The sequence below is a fragment of the Mastigoproctus giganteus genome, chromosome 1, assembly GCF_048544385.1.
Source record: "Mastigoproctus giganteus isolate SK-2022 chromosome 1, ASM4854438v1, whole genome shotgun sequence".
Lineage (NCBI taxonomy): Eukaryota > Metazoa > Arthropoda > Arachnida > Uropygi > Thelyphonidae > Mastigoproctus > Mastigoproctus giganteus.
The window spans coordinates 48938880-48951314 of NC_143575.1; the positions used below are offsets into that span (position 1 = coordinate 48938880).

Here is a 12435-nt window from a genome sequence, read left to right on the forward strand (position 1 = left end):
ATATTCCTTTAAAAGCACAAGGATTTTCTGATGTATAAATTAGAAGCAGTTTACACTTAGAGTCACCCTCTGCATTGCCACATAACAAAAGTATTAACCTATCTTTTACAACTTTGAAACCCGGGGCGAACATTTGGCTTGGCATACACTTCCAAAATATGCCAGTCTCATCATCATTAAACACTTGACTTGCTAGATAGTCCTCAATCGTAATAACATCCTTTAAAGTTTTTACAAAGAAGCAGCTTCCATATCTGCACTGACTGCTTCGCCCATTAATTTAGATTGTGAAGACTGACGTTTTTTAAAATTTTCAAACCAACCCTTACTGGCCTGAAATACGTCTGCATTGGATGGACTGGCTACTGCTGCTGCTTCTTCTTGTAAGCGATTAAAAATTTGCAGAGCTTTGGTGCGAATAATATCTAAACTAAGAGGCATTCTCTTTTGATTAGGATCTTCTATCCAGAAAGAAAGTAATTTTTCAGTTTTCTCTATGGATTTCTCACTTTTGTAGTGTTTTTTGCAGCACTCTAGTATAAAAAGAGTTTGGGGGAATAATGATGCGGAACAGATAACTGAACTTTTAATTTTCTCAGCATTTTTCCTAATTTGTCAAATGCTAGATTCATTTATGCTGTGTATTTTGGCCAACGTTACAACCTTTTCGCCATTTTCTAACTCCTTAACAGTTTTTAATTTTTCCTTTAAATTAAAAATTTTTTTCTTGTTGTAACTTTCTCCATTTTAGGCACTAATTAAACACACACTTTATATAGACAAGAAATATTAAATCAGCAAAAGTGATGCTTACTGATTAAAACACTTTATTTTGCACGAACCAGAAAAAAGCTTCTGTCTGAACAGCTAACATAGGATAACTGATAAAGGGGGGAAACGGACAAACACACCACCATTTATTGCTATGTTTGGTTATGAGAATCAGTTTTGGACACCTTTGTGATATTTTTCTAAAGCACATTTCTGGAGGTCACCATACAATAAAAACAATTTGCACTTTATGGTTTATTGGGTTTTTCTGTTAGTGCAATCTAATTATAAATAATAAACTTGATCTTATTGCATTTGCAATAATACCAACAGTTGGAATTCTGTGGGATTTTACATTATTATGGTGAAATGTGTTTCTCCTTCAGTGAAATCTTCAGCCATGTAAAAAACATAAATAAATTTTCAAAATCTGCTTTTCATTCCTATTTTTGAAGCTTTGTAGACAAAAATCGTGCAGGTAGCAAAACTTGCTGCGTAATCTAAAATTTTGGTAGTAAATACCTGACCACTCAATAAAAAGCCACACAAATCGAGGGATGACTGTATTACATTATGAACTCAGACATTTGCAAAGAAATACAACAATGAATATAAATATTATATATTCAGATATAGTGATATCATATATTTACATATAATATTATATTGCAAATTGATATTATATATATTTTATTATTTTTTTAAATTATTTATTTTATTTTATTTATTTTTATTTTATTTTTTTTCCAGAGACCAGCTTATACACCTCAGTCCTTTTTTGAAATAGCAAAACCTGTTTGGTTTGAACCTGGCGAACAACAAGACTGTTCAGAGTTTCTGCGCTTTCTTTTGGATAATCTTAGTGAAGAACAAGCAATTTCAACTAAAAGCCATTCCCTTAGTAGCAACGAAACATTGAGTAATAAACAAGATAAAATAGTTGAACGTGACTGTGATTTTAGTTATGGTACTCCGAAATTAAAAGCTAAAACAGAGATTATTAAAAATAGCACGTTAGTACAAAAAGAGTTTGGGGGAATAATGCAAATAACTTATCACTGCTTAAATTGCAATACTTCATCACCACATGTAGATAATTTCTTAGATATTCATTTAGCTATACCTCATAGGAGTGAATCTGAAATATCCATAGATTCTCTAAAGTCCCATGCAGAAACAAGTAGCAGCACCAGTAAAAAACCACTTGACTGTTTCCACCTGAATGACTTGCTAAATAACTATTTCATGCCAGAAAAACTAGAAGGAGAAAATCAGTATTACTGTGAGATATGTAGTAGCTTGCATAATGCTGAAAGACGTGTTTATATATTAAAACCACCAGAACATCTTATTTTAACCCTTCTGAGGTTCTCCTACAGCACTGTCACAAACTCAAGGGAAAAGATAGTTACAGAAATCAGTTACTCCTCCATACTTCAGTTACCCTGTATTTCAGCAGATGACTCAAACACTTTAATTAATGAAACATATTATTTGTATGCTGTAATTGTTCATTCTGGTTCTTCAGCAGAAAGTGGTCATTATTATACTTATGCAAGGACATCTTGTCCAGATATTTTTCTGTGCAATTCTGATTTGCCAGATGTGAAAGGTATTGATGTTCTTCCAAGGAAATGGTACCTATTTAATGATAGTAGAGTGTCTTTTTCATCCTTTGATTCATTTAGAACACTCACACAGAGATTTCCTAAAGACACTGCATATATGTTGTTTTATAGAAAAGATGGTGCATGTAAAGATTATCATAATTTAAATGATGAATCTCAGTATACCCTGATCAGTAAAGGCCTAAGGGATATTGTCACCAGAGATAATATGAAATTCCTTCAGGTAATTTTTTTACATATTTATATGTATATTTCCATTTTTAGTTGTTTATTTTTTGTTTTCTAACATTTATATATCTAATTAGTTACTTTCGAGATAAGATCTAATTAAAGCCTTGCTTAGCACTAATAGATTAATATTTTATTGTGGGCAAAAAAGGTCTTAAATTTTATACACAATGAAATGGTATGCACAACATCAAGAAACATGTGCAGACTTACTACAAAATCAGACCATACATAACAACACACTTGAAGTTTCTGGTTAGCCTACATCCTGAAGAAGTAATAAATCTTAAATATATTGTATAACTTTAAATTAATTAAGTATTGGGATCAAAATTGGGAGTATTGGGATCATAAGCATTGGGAGATCAAAATTGAGAGTAGAAGCGTGCTATAGGCCTAGTGACGGATGAGTATAATAAGAAACTGTACAGGGAAATAGAGTGGGCCAGTAAATCAGAGAGTCTTATAATGGGGGATTTTAATTTCCCAGATATTGACTGGAATTTGTGGGTTGGTCACTCATACACTAGCAGGGCTTTTGTGGATTTATTGGATGATTGCTTTCTATATCAGCATGTTCGGGAAGCAACTAGAGGGAGTAATACTCTTGATCTGATTATCAGTAGTGATTCTTCATGCATTAAGAATCTGCAGATAAAGGAACCACTAGGTGGCAGTGATCACAGTGTGCTGAAGTGGGATTTACTCAAAGAGGTAACTACCATCGGGGGTAAAGGGAAGGGTTGTTGCTTTCGTAAAGGCGACTACGATGGTCTGAGACAGTATTTAAATTCTATACAGTGGGACCAACTGATGATGTTACCAACAGCAAATTCAAAATGGGAAGCATTCAAAGAACTTATATCTATCATATCTTGGAAGCTACTAGGCTTTACATACCAACTAAGAAATATTGTTCAAGGTTTAGGCCTAAATGGATGTCAGATGAACTAATGAGACATATGGCAGAGAAGAAAAATGCATGGGATACATATAAATTAATGGGTGACATGGAAGCCTATGATAGATATAAGCTAGTTTGTAACCAAGTCACAAAGGAAATTAGGCAGGCAAAGGCAGATTATGATAAATCCTTGGCAAAGGATGCAAAGAAAAACAAAAGAGTTCTTTACCTATGTAAAATCTAGAAGGAAAGGGAGAATCAGATTGGTCCAATGGATATTGATGGTTCAACAGTTGAGGATCCTGCTCAGGTGGCTAACAAACTAAACGAGTATTTTACATCTACATTCACACATGAGGAGTTATTCAGGAAGGGGAATGCCAGAGGTGAAATAAACTCTGGCAGTGAGCTAGATGATTTTGTAATAACTGAGAGGAAAGTGGAGGAGAAATTGTTGAGGATAAACGTAAAAAAGGCACTCAGGGTGGATGGGATCTATCCAGTTATATTAAAGGAGGCAGAAAAGGAAGTAAGCGAACCCTTAGCCATAATTATGAGAGTTTCTTTGGACTCAGGGGAGGTACCCATAGACTGGAGATGTGCAAATGTAACCCCAATTCACAAAGGAGGATCAAAGGCTGACACAAGTAATTATAGACCTGTGAGTTTAACTTCTGTTCCAGGAAAATTAATGGAGGCACTGGTTAAAGAAGCACTGCAGGATCATCTAGACAAGACTTCAGTTATAGCTCGGACACAGCATGGTTTTGTTAAGGGAAAGTCTTGCCTGACCAATTTGATTGCATACTATGATGCAGTCACAAAAGAACTTGATGCAGGGAATAACTTTAATATTATATATTTGGATCTTAGAAAGGCTTTTGATACTGTTGCACATGGAAGACTGCTGCACGAATTGGAGCAGTGTGGCATTGGAGGCAAATTGCTGCTATGGATAAAGGAGAGAAGACAGAGAGTGGTAATCAATGGACACTGCTCATATGGACTAATGTTATTAGTGGAGTCTCTCAGAGTTCAGTGTTGGATCCATTGTTGTTTTCTGTATTTATAAATGATATTTATGATGGTATATCAAGCTTAATGTCCAAGTTTGTAGATGATACAAAGGTTGGCAGGGTTGTTAAGAACACTACTGATGCTATGCTGCTGCAACAGGATCTGGAAAGGTTGAGCAGATGGGCTGAGAGGTGGCAAATGAAGTTTAACATTCACAAATGTAAAGTACTACATATGGGAAACAGTAACCCCAGAGCAACATATGAACTCTGTGGTACTACACTGACAGTGGTAGAGAATGAAAAGGACCTGGGGGTAATTGTGCAGGCAGATATGAAGTTCTCTGAGCAGTGCAGACGGGCTGCAAGAGTAGCTCATGGTGTAGATGACTTTCATCAACCGGTGAAATACCACCACTTTGCTTATTGGAGGCTTGAAGTGGTGAAACCCATGTTTAGTCTCTAGAGCAAAGTTTCTGGCATTCCCCTCTCCCCATACCTCTCCTTCAACCCATGCACGGTACTAAGTACTATAGGTTTTGATACCTTTTGTGTTTCGGGTTTTCATAAAAAAAAAAAAAAAAAAAAAAAAAATGATAAACAGGAATTTTTCTAGCAGGGATAAGGAGCTGATTATTCCCTTGTATAAGGCAATGGTCAGGCCACACCTTGAGTACCGTATACAGGTCTGGAGGTCTAATTTCAAGAAGGATGTAGAGCTGCTGGAACGAGCACAAAGAAGGGCAACAAGATTAGTGAATGGAACAAAGGGTTGCTCTTACGAAGAAAGGCTTAAGTTTTGCAAATTAGTGTCTGGCGACTAGGCACCAGCAAGGTGATCTGATATAGGTGTATAAAGCCTTGAATGGTTTGAGCATGCTCAATGCCAATGGAATTCTTCCTCTTGCTCTGAATAATCACCTGAGAGGGCATAAATTCAAATTGAGGAAAGACAGATGTAGGATAGATGTACGGAAATTTGCCCTTAGCCAGTGGGTAGTTGGTTGGTGGAACAGACTTCCATCCCTTGTTGCGGAAGTTGATAGCCTAAATAAATTTAAGGCTCAGCTGGACAGCTATTTCGAACGAACAGAGGGGTGAAATGGGAGTGTTTTTTTTTTTTGCTGATGCCGCATAAGCTTGCTTTCTTGCATCATATGTCTCTACTAATGCTAATGCTAAGTACTGGCAGTACCATAAATACTGTTAAACAGGTTAATATGAGCTAAGTTTGCAAATGCACACCAGATGTGCCAAATGTGGGGAAAAGATCTGTAAAGACAGGAAATTCAGAATGCCACTTCAAGAAGTTAGAAGCAGTTAGAGAAAAGAAAAAATCATGTAAGAAATTTTTGACAAATAAAGCTAATGAATCCTTATTGGAATATAAAGAAAAGTACAAGAAATCTAAAATATGTGTAAAAGAGGCTAAACAAAAATCTTGGAATGATATGGTAAAAAAATATCAAAATATTAGAAAAATGTTTAGGCATTTAGTTAAAAATCTCAGAACTGGAGGCGAAACCATAACTAAGATAATCAAAAATGAAAGGAGCAAAGATAAAACAGAAGAGAAGAGTATTTTAGAAGTATAGAGTAAACACTTTGATTTGTTAAATGAAAGAGCTTAAGTCATCACTAAGGAAGAAGAAAAGACCAGAATTATGGAAATTTTGAATACTATGAGGGCTGTTCAATAAAGAATGATCATAATTTTTTTTTCCCAACATATCTTTATTAGTCATCCATATTTTGATTGCCTTTTTAGAAGTAGTCCCCATCAAATATAGTGGACCCCATTATATGATTGGTTCACTGTACGATCAAATCACTTTACAATCGACTCACCATAATATATTCACTATATGATATGAGGTAAGCTCCCACATTGTGATCACATTTGCGAATTGAATTTTAATTCTATTAAACAGAGATTCTAATAAGCAAAAATAGGAGGAATGTTACCACAGGCTATAAAAGTAAAGATCACAAATTTATGCTTTATTACATTACCAATTAACAAAATTAAATGATATGTGAAAATCGGAAGAATATTTTCACAGGTTATCAAATTAAAAATAAATTTATGCTTACGTACATAGCTTAATTAATACTGTAATATGTACATACTAATAATTTATATTTAATATTTCTGTTCACTGACATTTTTTGGGGGCTGTAAAATTTAAAACAGTAAAAAATATGAGCAATCAATAACAAAGAACACGACATGCACAAATTATAACTAACACAATGCACGCAAGTGAGATATGGAGTAACAAGTTTACGAAGCTTAAAAAGTAGGAATGAAGAGAAGATTCTGAAAATTTATTTGTTTTTTTATATGACTGAAGAGGAAGGGGAAACACATTTCACATTTAAAATAGATTGCACTAACAGAAAAGCCCAGTAAACCGGAAACTTCAAATCGTTTTTATTGTTTTATGGTTGTAACCTCCAGAAATGTGCTTTAGAAAAATATCAAAAAGTGTTCAAAATTGATTCTTATAAGCAAACGTGATAACGATGAAAGTGGTATAGTGCATTTTAATAATTTTAACTGTTTTTTTTTTTTTTTTTAATTAAAGTGGCTGATTCCACTAATCAGTGATCATGTTAGCCGGCGCCTACTTATTTCACTTTACGATGGGATGGGCTTACGATTGTCTCTTACCAGACTATGTGGTCCCTCCTCTCAGCCGATAGCAGCATTTGTAAACGTGTTGGCCACATGTTTTGTTTTTGCATCCTTTAATTGAAGTGATTTTTTGTGTTGTGCTTTAATCAATATATTAGTTTTAATCAATTTTTTTAATCAATATGTACAATTCCCATTATAAAAATCACCTTTTAGAGAGATAAATAGCTTTATTATATAGCGAAAATTTCAACTTCCGAGCTCCTGGAACGAATTACCAAAAAACAATGTGTTATTGGGTTCACATTGCGATATTTTCACAATACGATGGTGTCTCTGGAATGGATTAATATCATAAAGCAGGGGTCCACTGTACTTACTTCAACATTTCTGCCGTTCTTCAAAAATGTTGGAAGTCATTTTTTTACATGCTTTTGGGAATTGCCTCCGATGTCTTTACAACTTCTTCTGACGACTGGAAACATTTTCTTCTCAGCTCCTTTAACCATTAAAATAATAAAAAAATTGCAGGGTGCAAGCTCAGGGCTTTAAGGGCAGATGAGGAACATATATGACATTAATGCTGGCTAAGTACTCAATGAGAGTATGAGCAATGTGAGGTCTTGCATTGTCATGATGCAGCATCCTACCTGCGTGCAGTTGTGTTTATTTGCAAGAATGTGATCCACAAAGTGCAGTACAGTTCTGTAGTAAGGTCCCATAACAGTCGTATGACGTGGAAGAACATGCTGGTGAACCGTTCCTTGAATGTCAAAAAAAAGAGATCACCATAACCTTTCTTGTAGAAGCCACAACTTTTGCTTTTTTCAGTGATGACATAGACTCAAACAGGCTTTGTTGCTTACTTTCTGAGTCAAAATGATGAGGCCATGTGTGATCTGCACAAGGTGGTAACAGCAGATGAGACATGGCCTCATCTGCCGATACCACTTTGTTCAGAACCTCATCATCTTCAGTAACCATCCATTGCAGCTCCTGACAAGCCTCCATATGAACTTGCTGTTACTAAGGTGTGGGTAGTCTTGGAAATCAGTGTGCACAAACACGTCATATGCAAATGGTCGTGGAGAATATTGTGCCTGCTTTCTACTGATATTCTGAATATCTCTGCCAGTTGCCTTACTGTTATATGACTATCTTCTCTCACGATTACAGAAGCAGTGTTTATAGTTTCTGTGGTGATAGCAGTGGTTGGAGTGATGACAGCAGTACTTGGTTTGGTTTTAAATTCTGCAGCTTAGTATGATTGTTCAGGAAAAATTATGATCATTCTTTATTGAACAGCCCTCATATATTATTAAGGTAGAAAAGGTCTTGGAAAATATAAAGTGTGAAAAGGCAGCAATGCAGTGGCGGCCCTAGCTGGAGTCTAGAGGGACTATAGCCCTCTAGATTTTATCACTTGTGATAAAAATAATGTTGTTGTTTTTTTTATAATGCTGCATGATGATTAAAGCAAAATGATTCCCCAGAACACTGCTTTAGCCCCCACCCCCTCCAGAAAATCTGGATCACTATTGAGCATGGGCATATAAAATCAGAATATGAAATGCTAAAAGCTGAAGGGAAAATAGTCATGATGGTTATATTACATTATCTTAGGTCATTTTTCTGAAGAACAGGTTCCAGAAAATTCAAACAAAATGTTAATTGTATCAGTATATAAAAAAAGGAAAATAAAAATTAATAGAACCTACAGTGTATCAGGTAAAATCTGTAAGTACTTTAAGAGATGAGGGGTAGAAATATCACTGAATGCAGCCTTAGAGAAGAATAATCGGGCTTTAGGCCAAATAATAGATTCCAAGTTATTCACACTGACAAATTACAGAAAAGTCATGGAAACATAACAAAAACATAGAATTTGTTGGTCTGCTGATCTTGCAAAAAGCATACAAGAAGGTGCCTGAAAACCTGCTCTTCAAATTGCAGAAAAATGTTATCAAAGATTGTATAAGCAGAATAAAAAGTTTGCACAAACATGTAAAATCTGCAGTGTGGATTAAAGAAAGCATTGGAAAGTAACTTCAGTATGCTTGACTAAACAAGCTTACATAAACTTAAGCTTGTTTAGTCACCCTGAAGGACTTTTCAGGCTTCCTTGCAAACGTTTCATAACTGTTTCTTGCCAAAAAGAAAAAAAAAAAATAGTTGCATTGTCCAAGTATGAAACCCTTGTCTGAGCAAAGATATTATGGAGCATGGTTGTTGTCATTTATTAATGTTGAGCAGAAACAAAGATGGTGGTCTATTAGGTGGTCATACAGACATCAGGAAGTTTCTTTGGAAACTTTTACAAAGTAGGAACTAAGAGCACAATTCTCCCAACACAGTTGAAATCTTGTTATATTTGTATTATAATTAATACTTGTTCTAAAGATTAGCCTTTCTGTTTTTCAACTGGAAAAACCAAAATTTTTATTTATTCTTTTCTAGACTACATACGAGGTATGGCAGTAAATTCCCGACTGGTGCTGTTGCAGTAATTTTCAAAGTTCGAAATAAATGGAAATGGTAGGATGTAGTTCAAACTTCCTCCAACAAATGGTGGTACAGAGATTGTCCAGTAGGCTTTACAGGTTGCAAATAACAACCAGTTTCATTAGTAGCATTCACGTTCTGTGTCACAATTTTACAATGAAGCAACTAACTGATATCAAATTTTGCTTTAAACTGGGAAAATCTGAAACAGAAATGTATGAAATGTAAAAAACTGTTTATGGTGATGAAACATTAAATCGTACCATTGTGCTTGAATGGTACAAGCAGTTCAGAGACAGACATAGGATGTCCGTGATGACCCAAGAAGTGAGAATCCATCAACTTCTCAAAATGAGGATAGAGTTGCAAAAGTTTGGGAAATTGTGGCAAGACATCGTCATTTGATCCTCAAAATGATGGCCAATTAGTTGTATATAAATAAGGAGATTATTTGTTAAATACTGCATGAAAATTTAGAGAAAGGGAAGGTCTCGTGCAAAATTTGTGCCACACAGCCTCACGGATGAGCAGAAGCAATGAAGAGTGTCGTCGTGTGTATACTTTATTTAGACTTGTTAAGACAATCCTAATTTCCTTCTTTGACTATATTGTCACAGAGATGAGTGTTGGGTGTTTCGGTACGACCCAAAGATGAAGCATCAGAGTATACAATGGACTTCAAAATCATCACCAAAGCCCAAAAAGTTTAAATTACAGAAGTCCAGGATCAAGGCAATGAACATGTTTTTCAACAGGTTGATTCATGAGGAATTTGTATGTGATGGGGATAGTCAGTGCTGTATTCTACATACAGGTGCTTCAAAGACTATGGAAGTACATTTCCCAGAGGAGGCTGCAATTTCAAGAAAAAGGCAGATGGTTCTTGTTGCAACAATCCCCCTGCCCATTCTGCACTTGTTGTGAAGACATTTCTGAAAGAACATGCCATTGTACACATCAACCATCCACTTTACTCTTTCAGTCTAGCACCAGCAGACTGCTTCCTCTTTCCCAAGGTGAAAACTGCCCTGAGAGGAAAACAATTTCAGATGTTGAGGACATGAAGAAAAAAAGTAACCAGCAAACTGAACATCATCTCTTTGGATGCCTTTGCTTAGTCTTTTCAAAAATTTTTAGAACAATGCATTAAGTGCATTCAATGAAGTGGTGATTTATTTTGAATAAAAATAAAACCACTTTTGAGTTCCTTCACTTTGTATTCTTTTTTATTGCACCAGTCTGGGAACTTTATTGCCACACTTGGTATATATTTTTTTACTTCACTTTTTTTTTTCATTTCTGCATTTCTCCAGTTCTCCATCTAAAGGACCAAAGTTTCTGTTAGTATTCCAAATCTTTCATTTCATTTATTTCTGATCTCTATGTAATACATCAAATTGTTACACATATACTAAATTGTACTCTCCAAATAATAATAATAATAATGCACAATAATAATGCAGTCAAAGTACACAACTTGGAAACAAAAGTAATTATTCAGTTACATCAAATTCTCATTAATATCATAAACTTAGTTCCCTATCAAGACAATCAAATGATTGTGATATATCTTTATAGATATAAAATGTGGGTAAGGTTGTGAACAAACATATATTCAAAAACAGCATTAATAATAAAATATTATAATAATGTAACATTAAGTAAGTCCTCCCAGTACTATAGTATGCTATTCACACTTGTGGCCATATGAACTTCTCAGAAAACACAAATATATGGTGCTGTCCATTAGTGTTAAAAACTATATTTGAAAAATTGAAAACTTTAATGGTACAAATTTTGTAACCAAATATTCAGTATGGAAATTAGCAGTTTCAATATTAAAAAAAAGTGCCTGTTTTAAAATTGACTTTCAAACAAATCAGTTGTCTGAAGTAGTCAGCCCTAGTTAAGTTAATCAATACCTTACTGTATTGTACATTAGTCTGATGAAAATTGTGTGTTACTTAGTCTTTATTTGTGTGTGTTAAATAAATGTTCTTAGTTTTATTTATTTATTATTTTTTAATATATATTGTGTTTCATTTTATTTCTTTTTTTTGTAGGAACAAGAAACAGAATCCAAAAAACAAAGTGGGAAAAAAGTAAATTCTCTTATACCTACAAAGCATTTTAAAGACTTTGATGATCCTCCTCCACCAGCAGGGGGATGTGGTAGTAGCAGTGGTGGTGCCATTGGGGGATTGGGTTCAGCCTCACGTTTTGTCTTTTGAGTTTTATTTAAAAAAAACTAGTTATATAACACAAATTTTTGTTTCATTTTCTAAAATAGTTTTCTATATTAATTTTTTTTGAAGAATTTCAGATTTTTAAAGAAGGCGAGATTTTTGGGTATAATTTTTTAAATTTAATTTTCAGCTCATAGCTGTTATGAGTGAAACATTCAGTTTTGAAAGTTTATTTATTATACACTTTTAGGGAAAGGCAGTTTACACACACTTAATAAAAACTGTGTGCGAGATTTAGAAGAAAAAATCTCAAAAGAGAGAGATTTTTGTGCCAAAAAAATAAATAAATAAATAAATTAAAAATTATTTACATGTGAAGATAATTTTTTTATGAAATCTTTGCCTGTCATGATATCTTTTAAGGAAAGTTTATCTGTTACAAGGATAAGTTCCTGGGAAAACATTTTAAGAAATGCTCTCTTTTTTCTTTTTTTTTTTTTGACAATGTAAAGTTTTATTGTATTTTTTATTATTAAAAAATTTAATATTTATTTGTTGAGAT

General features: G+C 34.2%; 1 protein-coding gene across 1 annotated transcript in view; it reads left to right on the forward strand.

Annotated features, from left to right (window-relative positions):
* DUBAI (Deubiquitinating apoptotic inhibitor) overlaps positions 1 to 12018 on the forward strand; it is a 123138-nt gene extending 111120 nt beyond the window's left edge. The window contains exons 12-13 of the mRNA XM_090371917.1: positions 1522 to 2622; positions 11751 to 12018. Coding sequence (XP_090228043.1) covers positions 1522 to 2622; positions 11751 to 11918 — 1269 coding nt within the window. The 3' untranslated portion in view covers positions 11919 to 12018. The remainder of the gene's footprint in view (positions 1 to 1521; positions 2623 to 11750) is intronic.
* Positions 12019 to 12435: the final 417 nt, after the last annotated feature.